Genomic DNA, 13,099 nt, shown 5'->3' on the forward strand with positions numbered 1-13,099 from the left:
GTGAGAAACATGCTTTAGCCATCTATCATAATGCTTAACAATTTAAATACATTCCAGTTTAGGTAGTAGAAGCATAAAAAAAACAGTTCTACAGGCAAAGCTTTGCTTGCAAATGTAAAGAAGAAAATGGAGAAATTCATTTAAAAACAAACACAAGAACCTACCTTTGTGTATTTGGTGTGCACATTTGTAATCACAAAAGTATTCCTCTGCAGCACTCAAAATCTCAAAAATAATGCAGAAACTGTTTGTTATAAACTAGGTGGTGACATTCTGAAAGTAAGCAGGTATTCTGGAATTTTCTTTTGATTTTACTGTAACTGACCAAAGGAGCATCTATGACTGACAGTAAAAAGAAAGTTTTTTCCACAGTGGAATGAAGTGGACCGATGTAAATTTCAGAAACAGCCTGCTTTGACATCAGCACTACTAATATTGGATACTTTTAAAAGAAATCATTTACCAAATGCTGCCCTTCTCCAAGAACAAGTGACATTCAGTGACATCATTGCAAAAAAGAGAAAAAGAAAAAACAAGCTCAGCTTAAAATTTAATAAAAATGCTTCAAAAATCATAAAAGGAGAAGTTTCATGTATGCCTGGAATAAACATTTGACTTAACACAGTTTGCAGACATGTGGCCTGGCATACTAAATATACATTTAGTTGAAAAAGAAATTATGATACAAGTTTATACAAACTGACAATGAACTTATCCATAATAACAAACATACCCATGTTTGCTGCATCAACAGTTTGTGGTGTCTCTGTTGACAATTTCTGAAGGGCCTGTTCACCATCTGTCTTCTCTGGTGAGCTGTTATGTCGAGACTGCTGTTGGTCTTCATCTTCAGCAACAAATGAAATTACACCTAAACCAAATAGATACCAGGTGTTATATTAGCCGGGGCATTAGCTTTATAAAACAGACTGCCAGACATGTAGGAATATTTCCTCAGTTCAAAACTAATAAAAACTGAAGTAAAACTTCCACTCCAGGTGTCAGCCATCCAATTATAATTTATGGTAATAAAAAATACGTCTTGAGTGAGTCCGAGGAAATTAACTATTTTTTCTCCCAAAAGTGTTTTTCTACTTACCTCAACAGATCAGTGATAAGTGCCTGAAAAGATCAGTAATACAAAATACAAGCAAATCCACCTTTTAAAAATTATAAAATATGGCAGACAGTAATAGTGTCTTTCTTTCCAGCACAATTTTCTGTGCATAGTCTCGATTGTTTCTGTTATGTTTTTAAACCACGGTGTCTCATTCTAGTGCTATAAGATAATAAACGTAATAGTTAAAATATTCCTGTGATACATTTTTGAATTGTATGGTAAGTTATAATCAAGTATTTAAGGAAGATAAAATACACGGAGATTGTAAAACCAGGACTTTTAAATCATCTGATTTCTATTTAATAATATAAAATCTAATTTAAAAGATCTTGTATGTACATGATTCCTTTAAATAACATTAATGTTATTCTGGAAGATTTGATATATTGGCTTTAAATAAGCAGGTTTTGTTTCTTGCATTATGTCCCTCTGACTAAGAATTTTTGGAAATACTACATGTCATTACTATTTTATCTAAATGACTGTCCCTCAGTATTTCAATACATTCTGGAGAGTTTCAAAGCTGAAATAAATATATGCTGCAAGTTTAATTCTTGCCTCATATGTACAATGAAAAACTAATTTGAGGAGGTGACTTATTTTATGATATTATACAGTAAGAAACTTTCCCATTCGAGATCATTAGAATTTATGTGAAAAGGTCTCCCAAAGGGAACTTATGTAACTGTGTCTTATTAAGGGTTTGGGAAAATTATTCATAGTGGAACTTTTTTAATTTGAAATGGAGAATTAATATAATTTTATGAGAGTCCCAGAACAATCTGATTGGAAATACCTACAATTAATGGTATTTTTTGTTTCTCCAGCTTTGAGCGGGATAGATGTGGGGTAACAGGTCACACAGCAGACAGGACGTGCTGTGCTCCCTGACTAGCTGAATTTAGCATCTTACTAGCAAGAAGAGCTAAAGCTAAACAGCAATGCTCACGTGGGACCTGGAAAACGGAGCAGCAGTGACGGGGAGAGACAGCACCACGCCGGTCACGACAACTGGCTCAGGAAACCGTCGTGACTTTGGCAGCCAGGAGCTGATCAAGTTCCTGTACACATACATCCCTGTACGCACCCATCTCATTTACAGTCCTCGAGGCTTAACTTTCTTCCCTTAATCACAGCCTTCCGCAGAAGGCTGCATTCCTGCTTCTAAACATCCTAGTTTCATTTCATTTCGGGAAGGATCAATCTTAATAAAATGGCCTCATGGTTAGTTTTGATAATAATACTATGCTAGAAGGATGTTACTCTTAAACAAAAGATGAAAAAGAGGCAAATAGAACATAACTAAAGTCAAATGCTATCAGTAAGTCTTGGAAAAGCAAAATTTGTTCATTATATGCTCAGTGGTAGCTACACCAGGTGGCAATTTCAACATGACAAACACTGACAAATTATTTCTGCTAAGAAGGATTACATTAAATCATTACAGGAAAGCATGGTTTATCTTCCCATCTCTCAGAGACAGCAACTGGGTAGCAGAGGTATAAAACACCAAAGCTGAAAACAGAACCAAAAAAAACAGAAATAGGTATGTACTTAAAGCCAGAGAAAGGAACTATATAATTTTAGATTAAAAAAATTAGAATCCCAGATTTTCTTCCCTCTGTTAGGAAAAATCTGTAAAAATACAAATAAAATAATAAAATAAAAATAATTGAAACCAAAACAAAACCCATTTTAAACAGAAAACTTTTACAAATTCCTAAAATTAATCACAGTACAGAAGCCAGAAATTGTGTCCAAATAAGCAGGAGAGTGATTGCAATTTCAGGAAATTATTGAATATTTTTTAAAAAACCTTCAAGGAAAAGGTAGATGTGTAAGTACAATAAAAAAATAAAACCATTATGGAAAGCTCATGGGAACGAAGTCTGAAGAAAATGCTTAAGGTATATAAATATTGATGTAAGAGGACATATTTGATGGCACTAATAGCTAATGGATCTTACGATAAATACTGACTAATTAACCTAATTTTATGTCTCAATATGTAATCCTAGTATAATTTTGGTCTATTGCATCACTATATTAGAGAGAAGCAAAGTGGAAGAGAAAGACTTCATTAATTTTAAAAACCATCCTAACCATCAACATACTTGAAAGATGTCAACAATTATAAGAAAATGAGTTTAAAAAAAATGCAAAATTATAGCTTTAAAGTTGGCTAAAAATACTTGACTAAATGCTGAAAATCACTAAATTCATAAATTCTCAAGCCTCCTTATGGTAGAGAATATTTTGTTACACTTCATTTTAAAATTTAAGTCATTTTTCCTTATAGTCCTTGCTTCCAGTGACAATGGAGCATTTATTCATCAATTGTCTGTATTTCAGAGTATTGTATTGTGCATATGTGCATGTGAGAGAAAGAGGGACAGAACACGAGTGTTCACATTTTAAAAATTCTTATTTCATCAGTAAGTAGGGGGATGGTAAAGCAAACTAACTTTTTTAGCTCTGCACAAAATGTGCTCTCAAAAGCATCAAAATAATTGGCTGAAGAACTCCAAATAATTAATTTTTATTTGCGGCAAATCTTGGAACACTTGAAAAGTTCCAGAATTTTAAATTGCTAATGGTCAAGAATATTTCAAGAGCTAGTGGAAGAACTATGGTAACTAAAAACTACTTGAATTGCTAAACCACTGCGCTGATAATCCAGCAATCGCACAATCAAAAAAATCAGTGAAGAATTGCACTATAATTGCTGACACTCAATTTTCCTTATTTATGGAAAACAGTTCTCAAACAAACAGAATTAATAACAATGAGGTTAAAATCTTGATCAATAAAGGTGACTGGATTGATGTAATGTATTCAGAACTCTGCAAGGCACTCAATTAAATCTGTCAAAGTATTTCAATAAAAAATAATCAGTTTTACTACAGATGGCATACATTTGAAACTCAGTTTATCTGCTTAATCTTAAAATATTCATAAATTGTCTTTCATAATTTTTATGGGCACCAAAGTATCTCCTACTGGCTCAGAGCTATTTAAATTATTTATTAGGGGAAAAAAAGAAAATCATTGCTGGCAAGAACTGCAAATAACTAAAAACAAACAAAAAAGTGTATTAATTTCTAGTCAAATATAGAGTGCAGAATCCTTATGAGTGAGGATACTTAGCACATAGCATGCTCTGCTTGACTTGAGTCTTTAAATTAAGGCAGAATATTTTCCTAGGAAGTATTCCTAAGCAGAATACTCTCCTGGTTCTCCTGGTTCAGGAGTGAATGGTGCAATCCAATGACCACTACTGGAGATTAAGAGAGCTGATGATGTATAAACATATGAATTTATGCAAATTATGGGCTACCAAAAAAATCCCATCAAAAGGTGCTTTGCAGGATGGGAAAAAGAGTTTTATACAATGAAGACTAATAAAAAGTCCTTAGCACCCTATGAAGTAATACAAAAATACGTTGGAAAGGTGCAGAAACACTGCATCAGAAACGACATTGGAAATAACAAATAAGCATGTTTACATTTTTTCATAAGGGTCTGCTGAGCTTGGCTCCCATGTTGCGAAAGGGCTTTGATACAGGAAGATTTAGTCTTTCGGCTGTGAACATACTGTCGTCCTACAGAACCCACTGTTGCTTTCACTGTCTTCAGCAAAGGCGGCGGTATCTTATGTTACCTTATTGATGCTGCAAAGCAACTGATAAACGATAATTTGTTCATGCATAACAGCCCCCAGTGTTCGGGGGTTTTTTCTTGCATCTAGTTGCTCAGTTCTGACTTGTGTGTCATACGGTATGTAACAGTGTAACTTGTCAAAATATCCCGGCTGACAATTTTTAAAGCATACATTCAAAACCAAACAAGACTTCATGTACGTCACAGAGATACAATTCCCACCGATTCAACTGGCCACAGAATTATGGCACTGTTAAGTATTTTAGAAAATACCGCTCCTCTTCTCAGCTGTTCTTTGGCATACATATAAAATGCTAAACTTGCCAAAGCAACAATACAAGTATTCCTAGAATGATATTGAAAATGAATAATTAAAAATTACATAAACTGTGGAGGTTTTCTTTTTGCTGATACAACATTGCTTTAAAAGGTTTCTTGGTCAAAACACCGTTGCAAATTTTCTAGCTTTACTATCCAGTTTAAATATTTTATACAACTTCAGTCCACATATTAATACCAACGCCTCGTTTTATATTGCTTCAGAGAAGATGCATCCCTTTAAAGGGGATGGCAGGCTGTTTTATTTTCCAATAAAATTGTAATTGCAACACCACATATTAGACTGACTCATTGGCTATACACTACAATCCCCCATCCCTGAATCCAATTAAGAAAGCAAGAAATATTCAAATTGTTCTTTTCTTTATAATTTGAGTGGACTATTTGAAAGGCACTTGATTATTTTCTGGTGCAGAGAGATGATAAAAGCCCACAATATCCCAGTATTTTTACTGGAAACAAGAACAGAAGGCTGTGTGGCCATGGAATTCATCACACAAATCTGAAAAGATACAGAAATATTTGGCTTGTGGTTTAAATATACCAACATGATCTAATTAAGCATAGGTCTTGGGAGTAGGAGGAGAGGTTTTTATGTTTTCCTGTGTTTTTCTGGCCAATGAAATCAATGTATAGTTGCTGCCTCAGATAAGTTCCACAGGAGAGATAAGATAAATTAAAAAGAGTGTAGTTTATGTAAGCTATAGCTTTGGCCAATTTTTCTTCTGGCAATTTTTCTACTGACAAAAAAAAGATATTTGCTGTAGGTTACAACAAATCTTTATAATCTCTATTTTATATAGGAAAACCTCTATGATGTTATATGTAAATTCTAAAGAGTTTCTGCAAATCCTACTACTTGTTGGTATACTGGGATTAAATGAATTGCTCCCTGCATCAATGAAAAGGAAGCAGAATAAGCTTGAAGACTCACACATAGGAGAGATGAGCAAGTGGCAAATCCCTCTGTCAGCTGTCATTCATATATGGGTTTGTAGCCTTTAATAAAGAGGTGAATTGGTTTATTTATTATTCTGTCTGTCCTTGATGCGACAACGAAACCATGATATGAAAGCGCACGGGAGTATGCAACTCCAACTGGAGGAGGAGAGACGGAAAGGGGGCGCTGGGGACCACCTTGCCATGTACGAATAGAGCCACCCTCCTTCGGTGAACTCCAGTGATCCAGCAGCGGAGGTATGCTGGAGCCATTCACGGTAATCAAGCAACCAGAAGATCCTTCTAAGTGTGTCTTTATTACAGATGAGTTAGAATCAATTTGTTAGGGTGTCGCAGTTGAAGAGGAAGGGCTTAAAGCAAAGGTACGGATAGGTGCTGGAAATACAGCAATGGCTACGAGCAGCTACCGAGACGATCTTCCTCCCGCGTGTGATTTTATGATTCCATTGAAATTAGAGCGATCAGTAGATCAATTTGCAGAATTCCTCCAAACAAAAAAATGGACAATATTTGTTTTAAAATCAGATTTCACATAAGTGTTGAATGGAAAATACTGTTAAACAAGTTTAATCAACTCATTTACAGGCTAGAATGTATTGGCGTGATCTTCACCACCTCATTAAAATTGTCTTACAGCTGCAGTCTGACAGGCCATGGCCTGTAACATACTGCCCTTTTTTCCCTCAATCTAAGCTTCAAAAGCTCCAAGTAGCATGGAAAAGTGCTGCTTATTAAGTACAGAAATAGTTAAAAAATAAATGAAAGATGACACATAAAATTAGAAAGCTCCTTCCCAAAAGCTGGAAAATTTTTGTGGAAAGAAAGGACACTGACTATAACAGGTGTGTATTTTTTGCACAAGAAATAGTCATGTATTATGAGCTTTAGTCTGTTCTGGAAAAAAAAATCTGGTCTATTCTGTAGAAAGCAGAAATAAGAGTTTGAGAAAAGATAAAGTAATATGGAGAAGATGCTTTATCAAACCTAAAGGAAATTGCTCTATTACTTGGAAAAAAGATTGCTGAAGAATTTTATCTGGTGCCAGAATCTTGTGAGAGATGTTTATTAGCTATTATTTCTCTGTTAAAGCTGTCATACAGCTACAAACCAGCCGAAGCATATAATATTAGCCCTCTACTGGAATGCTTCCAAATGGACTTTTGAAAAGAATTGGGCCCATTTTTAGCTTAGCAATCACAAAATAGCAAGAATGAAAGCAAAAGAAGTATAATTTTGCAGCTCTATAATTTTGCAACGAAAAGGACTTTGAATGTAAAGGAAAAATGCAGACCATTTCCTCAGTACAACAATTTATATGGTAAAAGTCCTTTTATGAGAATTTATTTTAATATGACAAAACCAGTACTAGAACACCAAGGCTACAAAGTTTTATGCTTACAAGTTAGAGAGTTCTAAACTTGAAATCATCCATCAGCACTATAACAGAGTCTTCAACTAGATATCTAAATCACTGTTCTTTTTTCCCCACAGGATAAAATTTACTCACTCTGTAGATAGATTTTGAGCATTGCTTTTTATTTTCAATCATTCAGCATGTTGGCCCCATGGATTATTTACTTCCATCTGAACAAATTCACCAAAGTGAGTAAAGAGTACCTTTCTTTCTGGGTGTTTAAACTATACTACACCTGGAGTATCCTGAACCTAGAAAAGACTAAGATTCCTGAGTCCTAATTAATTCCCACTTGAATCACCTACATCTAATCTGTGATCCTCAAGCTTCAGGCTGGCTGTTGAAAAATCCTAAAAGTGCCAAAAATGCACATATATCTCAGCTTTGACATTAAAGTTTCCCAGGAACTGAAAATTCTGCTTCAGGGAACAAATATGACTTTCCAGCCTTGCACAGTGTGAAGCAGACAGACTTCCATTCCCCTGGAAGCCACAAAGTAAGCACTTCCTAACTGATGCTACCACAAATTTCTGCGACATAACCAAAACTGTCCCTGCTCCACAGGAAGAATGAACATGATTTCCTAAGGTAGTGATTAAAGCAAGCACTGAGCGAGGGGGCGGATGGCAGATAACTGGGCCCTGTCTCTTTTCAAAGGATAACTTCAGCCTTCTATTGAGTTATTTTAAAGTGTAAAATAAATGAACTGTTTTCCGAAAAAAAAAAAAAGACCATGCGTGGCTTCCCAGCCTTTGAACCAAGAACTGTTCTGTTGGGTTAGAGAGACTGACTGTTCCCTCTTTTTCTCGCTCAGTGAAGATATAGTACTTCCAGACATAATGGAAACCATTGTAACAGAAGTTAGGGGAATAACAGAACATAGGAGATGTCAATGTGAATGTGCCACCTCTGTCCCTTTAAGGCATGGCTTTTATCACCTTGTATTAATTTGCTGTATGAGAGCGCCCTTGCAACCTCTTCTACTGAAACTTTCAGTATATATAAAGAATTGGGGATTTTCTAAGCCAGAAGAAGAGAATATTCTTAAATTTTTAAAGCCTGAAAAAGAGGCATAAGTTAAAATAAAGTGCATCCTCAATTTTTTCTGGTGAACATTTTTAATGGTCACAAATATTGAAAGCTGACTCCTATTCACAGAAAGTGAATTTTGTCTCAGGGATACAGATTTAGCAAGAAGGCACTGAAGTTTTCCTGTGGCACTAGGCCAAGCTTTGTTACAAGTATTAATCTCTTCACAAATCACCTGTGAATTGAGATGGCATTATTACTTACATTTTACACATCAGATACTAAAACCAAAGCGGCCAAAAGAGCAAACTAGTTTGGCATCCTCAGGGACAAAACTTAATAGCTTTTTAATGTTGAGAAAACAGCTGTCATTAATCTCAATTGTCTAAGAAAACAGCAGAATCAAGGGTTTGGAGTAGGAATGCACAAAATCAAAACTATACACTAAGTGTTTTGGATTAAAAAATTTGTTTAAGAAGTTGTTCAAACCTAGGTCTCCTGAGTGCTATTCAGCTGCTTTAAAACGGTCTCTTCTGTTCCCATAATTCCTTCCCAAATACACTCTTGTACTTTGCTCTGCCGAGAGTTACTACAATAGCTACTCTACAAGGAAGAAAAAGACTGTACAGTCTCATTCTCACAATCACGCTTTTCATGTTATGAGGTAAAGAATGAGCACCATGGAATTGTAGAATTCTTACTAAGCATTTGAAAATTATGAAATCTGATTTGTTAAAAAAATATTTGTTTAAATAAATTCTTTTCAGGACAAAACATTAAATATGACATGCTGATGTTAATTAAAAAAGCAAGAGTCTTGCTATTGTATCATAAGAATACCAGTATAAACATGGACTGATGCAAATTATTTGCAATTAATTTTAGATATTCCTAGCCTCTACACATCTCAAAGAAGGAATCGGCTTCACTACATTCTGTGTATGTACTCTTGCCTTGTGGTCGACAAACTGAACTTCAGTCAAGGGAAAGAATCAAATTCTGGTCTCTGCCTTTAAATCTTCGGTTCTAGTAGTGCTGTGATAACTACAGCTGTTCAACAAGTTTTGGAAAATTGAATTTAGACCCAAGAACTTGGTGATAATTCAAAATCATTAATTCCTATTGAGTCAATTTTCATGGGACTAATTAAATGCATAAAATTGCACATATGCTGGCATTTTTGAAGGACCTGACCACATATTTAGCAGTAATATACCTTTACAAATAAAAATACAAGCCAGCTTAAAAAACACTATCACCAGTAATTATAGCCTTACTTCCAGAAGAAAGGTTATATTGAACAGAAGTGTAAGCATTAAGTATAAACAGATTTAATCTGCTAATTTATAGAGATTTTATATATTTTGGTTCTACATTGTACCTTGAAAGGTTCCTCGTCTCCACGGAGATACACTCAAAGTGTAAGCGACTGTGTCACCTGGTTCTACAGTGATAATAGGTGCACCAGCCACCATTGAAAGATCTGAAGATACCTGACAAAGACAATCCACAAAGAGGAAAAATCATCAAAAGCAAGTTACTGTTGCAAGAACACTATAGACACAATATCCATTCTACTTGCTTTGAAAAGTAGAATATAAAGTATGCTGTTGGTAAGTCCTAACCTTTATGCACATGAAAAGAATACATACTGTAAGAGTAGTGCTGGCATATGCAGATCATATCAAGCACAAATTTTGAGGTCATTGCTTAACGTGAATAAAAGTATCTCGTTTAGCCCGTGGAACTACTTACATATGCGCAGAGTTGCACAGTCAGGTCCTTAATATTTTACATACATTTTCTTTAGAAGTGTAACAAAGGGGTTTAACAGTAGTGATCCATCTAACTAGACAGAGCGAAGCAAAATCTGAAGTGTCATTTTAACATCAATTGCTATACCTCAAGTCATATTAAACCATGCTTTTTGATATGTCGTATTTTGTAAATGACATATATGTGATGGCATACATAGTAACTATTTGTACAATGAAAAGACCAGTACAATTTTCATATGCTGAATTTTAGATTTTGCAAACTCTAAAGCTGATTGCAGGAATACAGGCCGAGAGTATTGTTGAATTGCATCTCATTTCTTTGTCACTTCTGTAAGTTTGCTACAGACAGACTCTGTGATCAGCTGCTCATGGAAGAGACATTCAAGTTTGAGGCATTACCAAGCACAGCTGATGATTAACTGCTTAATCACTGGTGGTGCAGAAAGCCAGCAGCTGGGCTGTGGGAATGGTTCTCCTCACACCTTCTCTTCTGTTATCTCTGCCACAGGGTGGAGCAAACTGCTGCTGAGTGATAGTATTTCAAACTGGCACTGCAATTTCTGCAGTGGATATCTGAATACGGGTGATGATTTTCCACTGAGGCATGGAGTCCTTTTAAAAAACATTTTCAGGATATCATGCAGTACTCTAGCATGCTGTAATTTCTTATTATGTTAAATAAGAAAATTGTCTCTGTGTTGTTTAGGTCAATTTTGAGTGAAATCACAAGTCAAGTCAGAAAGGCTTGATTTTTTTTTTTTTCCCCAGCTCATTTATTCACTTCATTAATGACTACAACTAGCCTGTCAAGCATCCAAGTGGAGACTTGGATTCTACAAAGATCTCTTCTGCAACAGTAAAAGCATTAGATGCATGGTTCATTTTCTTCTTCCCCAAAGTTACCTTTTTTTTTTTTTAAGTGAATAAGTTTTGTTCATATTTTCTGTAGAAAAAAAACAATTCTAACATCATCTTGTCCTCTATTACAGCCAGTCATTGCCTATAATGTTTGTCGTCTCTGGGGTATTTATGTTAATATAATACTTTGTTCAAGTTCTAGTACAATCTGGAACTTCTATTCCAAGTAACACAGTAAAAAAATGTAAGGAAACAATCTTCCTCCTCCCCAATAAATCTGCATTTCAAGCTGGCTATTTGAAGTCTAACAACCAAAAAGAATAGGAAAAGAGACTAATTGTCAAGAAAAAAAACAGGCCAAAAAAAAGAATGATTGAAAGCTTTGTTAATTGGTACTTGGAAAAAAAATTGAAAAAAAATCTTTAACTATTAACAACACAGAGAAAGCATAGGAAAGGAGGGGCTGTTACACACTGAAGATGGGGAAGTTTCATTTCATACAAGATAAACCATAAATTAGGCATGAGCCTACGTTTATGGACTACTCCATTTTAGTTTACAATGAAGTTAGTAATGTATACAGAAGTAAAGGATAAGTACCTAAAAATAAGGCTAGATTAACAGAAAAGATAGCAAATTATTAGGAATAGAACAGATTAATTAAAATGAGATATTTTAAGGAAAAAGTAACATGGAGACAGATGAAAAGTAGGATAAATGTGATTAATTTAAATTGGATAAAATGCAGGAAAATAGGGTAATACAGTTTCTGTCAAAGACTGGATGTATCAGACTAGTTTCTAACAAAAAAATGTCAAAGTAAAAAGGAACACTACTGACATAGTTGACTATAAACATGAAATGGATATGGACTGCTGATGAATAAATATGGACTGGAAGTTTGATGGTTTTCAGAAGTTTTGGATACTTTTCCAAATAGAGTAGTGAATTAGCAGAAGCTAAATGATTTTAAAATGAAGTTGTTAACCTTAAAGAAGTGATTGTATAACCAAACAGGAAAAAGTTGAGTATAAACAATGAAGTCGTGTTAGTACATACACGGCCACTGTTTCAGCATTTGAATCCAGATGTCCATATCAACAGAGAGGAAGGAATTCTGCCTTCCCTCCCCTGCATCAGACTGATAAGATTGCTGGGGTTTTTGCTTTGTTCTTTTCTTAGTGTTGGACATGATCGACTTTCTAGGATCATCTGGGATGTTTACTTAACAAACGCACTGCTGTTTCAGTGTTCAAAGACTGGTGATCTCAAACTCTCCCGCACGTTTCCAATAACACATTACAGTTATCTTTTTCTGCAGGTCCCATGTTTTGTTGTAGAGCTGAGAAAGATTTTGTCTTTCATGGTGTAAGAGTCCCACAGATTAGATGTTCTGTGAGTCTATCTAAACTAGATATTTACTACACAGCTGCCTGCAATTCTAGAGGGTAGAGACCTACTGAGGTTTGTGGTCCCTTCTAGTATCATATTGCTACAAAGTGCTAATCAAGTGAGTCCATTTTCTGCTTGCATAAAGTATACACACACACATACAGATATTTACAAATATATATACATATATGTCACTACACTGTCTCTTGAGGAGGGTTCTTCTTCCTTTTGTCACTTTTTTGTTCAACAGGGATGGGATGAGAGATGGACAATGGAAAGACAATCATAACTTCTTGTCACCACCCCTTATGAATTTTTTACTGGTCAGAACCACCAGAAATTAATAGTTCTCAAATTTGGCTAGATTAAAAAAAAAAAAAATTAAAATGGGGCATCTGCCTCTGAAAGGTACACAATTATTTTCTCCACTGAGCTGTAACTTATGCCTGTAAAGGAAGCTAATATTTTGCTAGGAAAGATCTTCAGATTTTCACTCCTGGATAGAGCCAGAAATATTTTTTCCTTTGACAGTGGATAGCCTTGCTGTGC

General features: G+C 35.1%; 1 protein-coding gene across 1 annotated transcript in view; it reads right to left on the reverse strand.

The window, feature by feature from the left end:
- Positions 1-13,099, reverse strand: part of CFAP47 (cilia and flagella associated protein 47) — a 334,652-nt gene that overhangs the window by 146,885 nt on the left and 174,668 nt on the right. The window contains exons 49-50 of the mRNA XM_069784915.1: positions 9,904-10,015; positions 734-871 (exon numbers count right to left, since the gene is read on the reverse strand). Coding sequence (XP_069641016.1) covers positions 734-871; positions 9,904-10,015 — 250 coding nt within the window. The remainder of the gene's footprint in view (positions 1-733; positions 872-9,903; positions 10,016-13,099) is intronic.

The sequence above is a fragment of the Haliaeetus albicilla genome, chromosome 6, assembly GCF_947461875.1.
Source record: "Haliaeetus albicilla chromosome 6, bHalAlb1.1, whole genome shotgun sequence".
Classification (NCBI taxonomy): Eukaryota; Metazoa; Chordata; class Aves; order Accipitriformes; family Accipitridae; genus Haliaeetus; species Haliaeetus albicilla.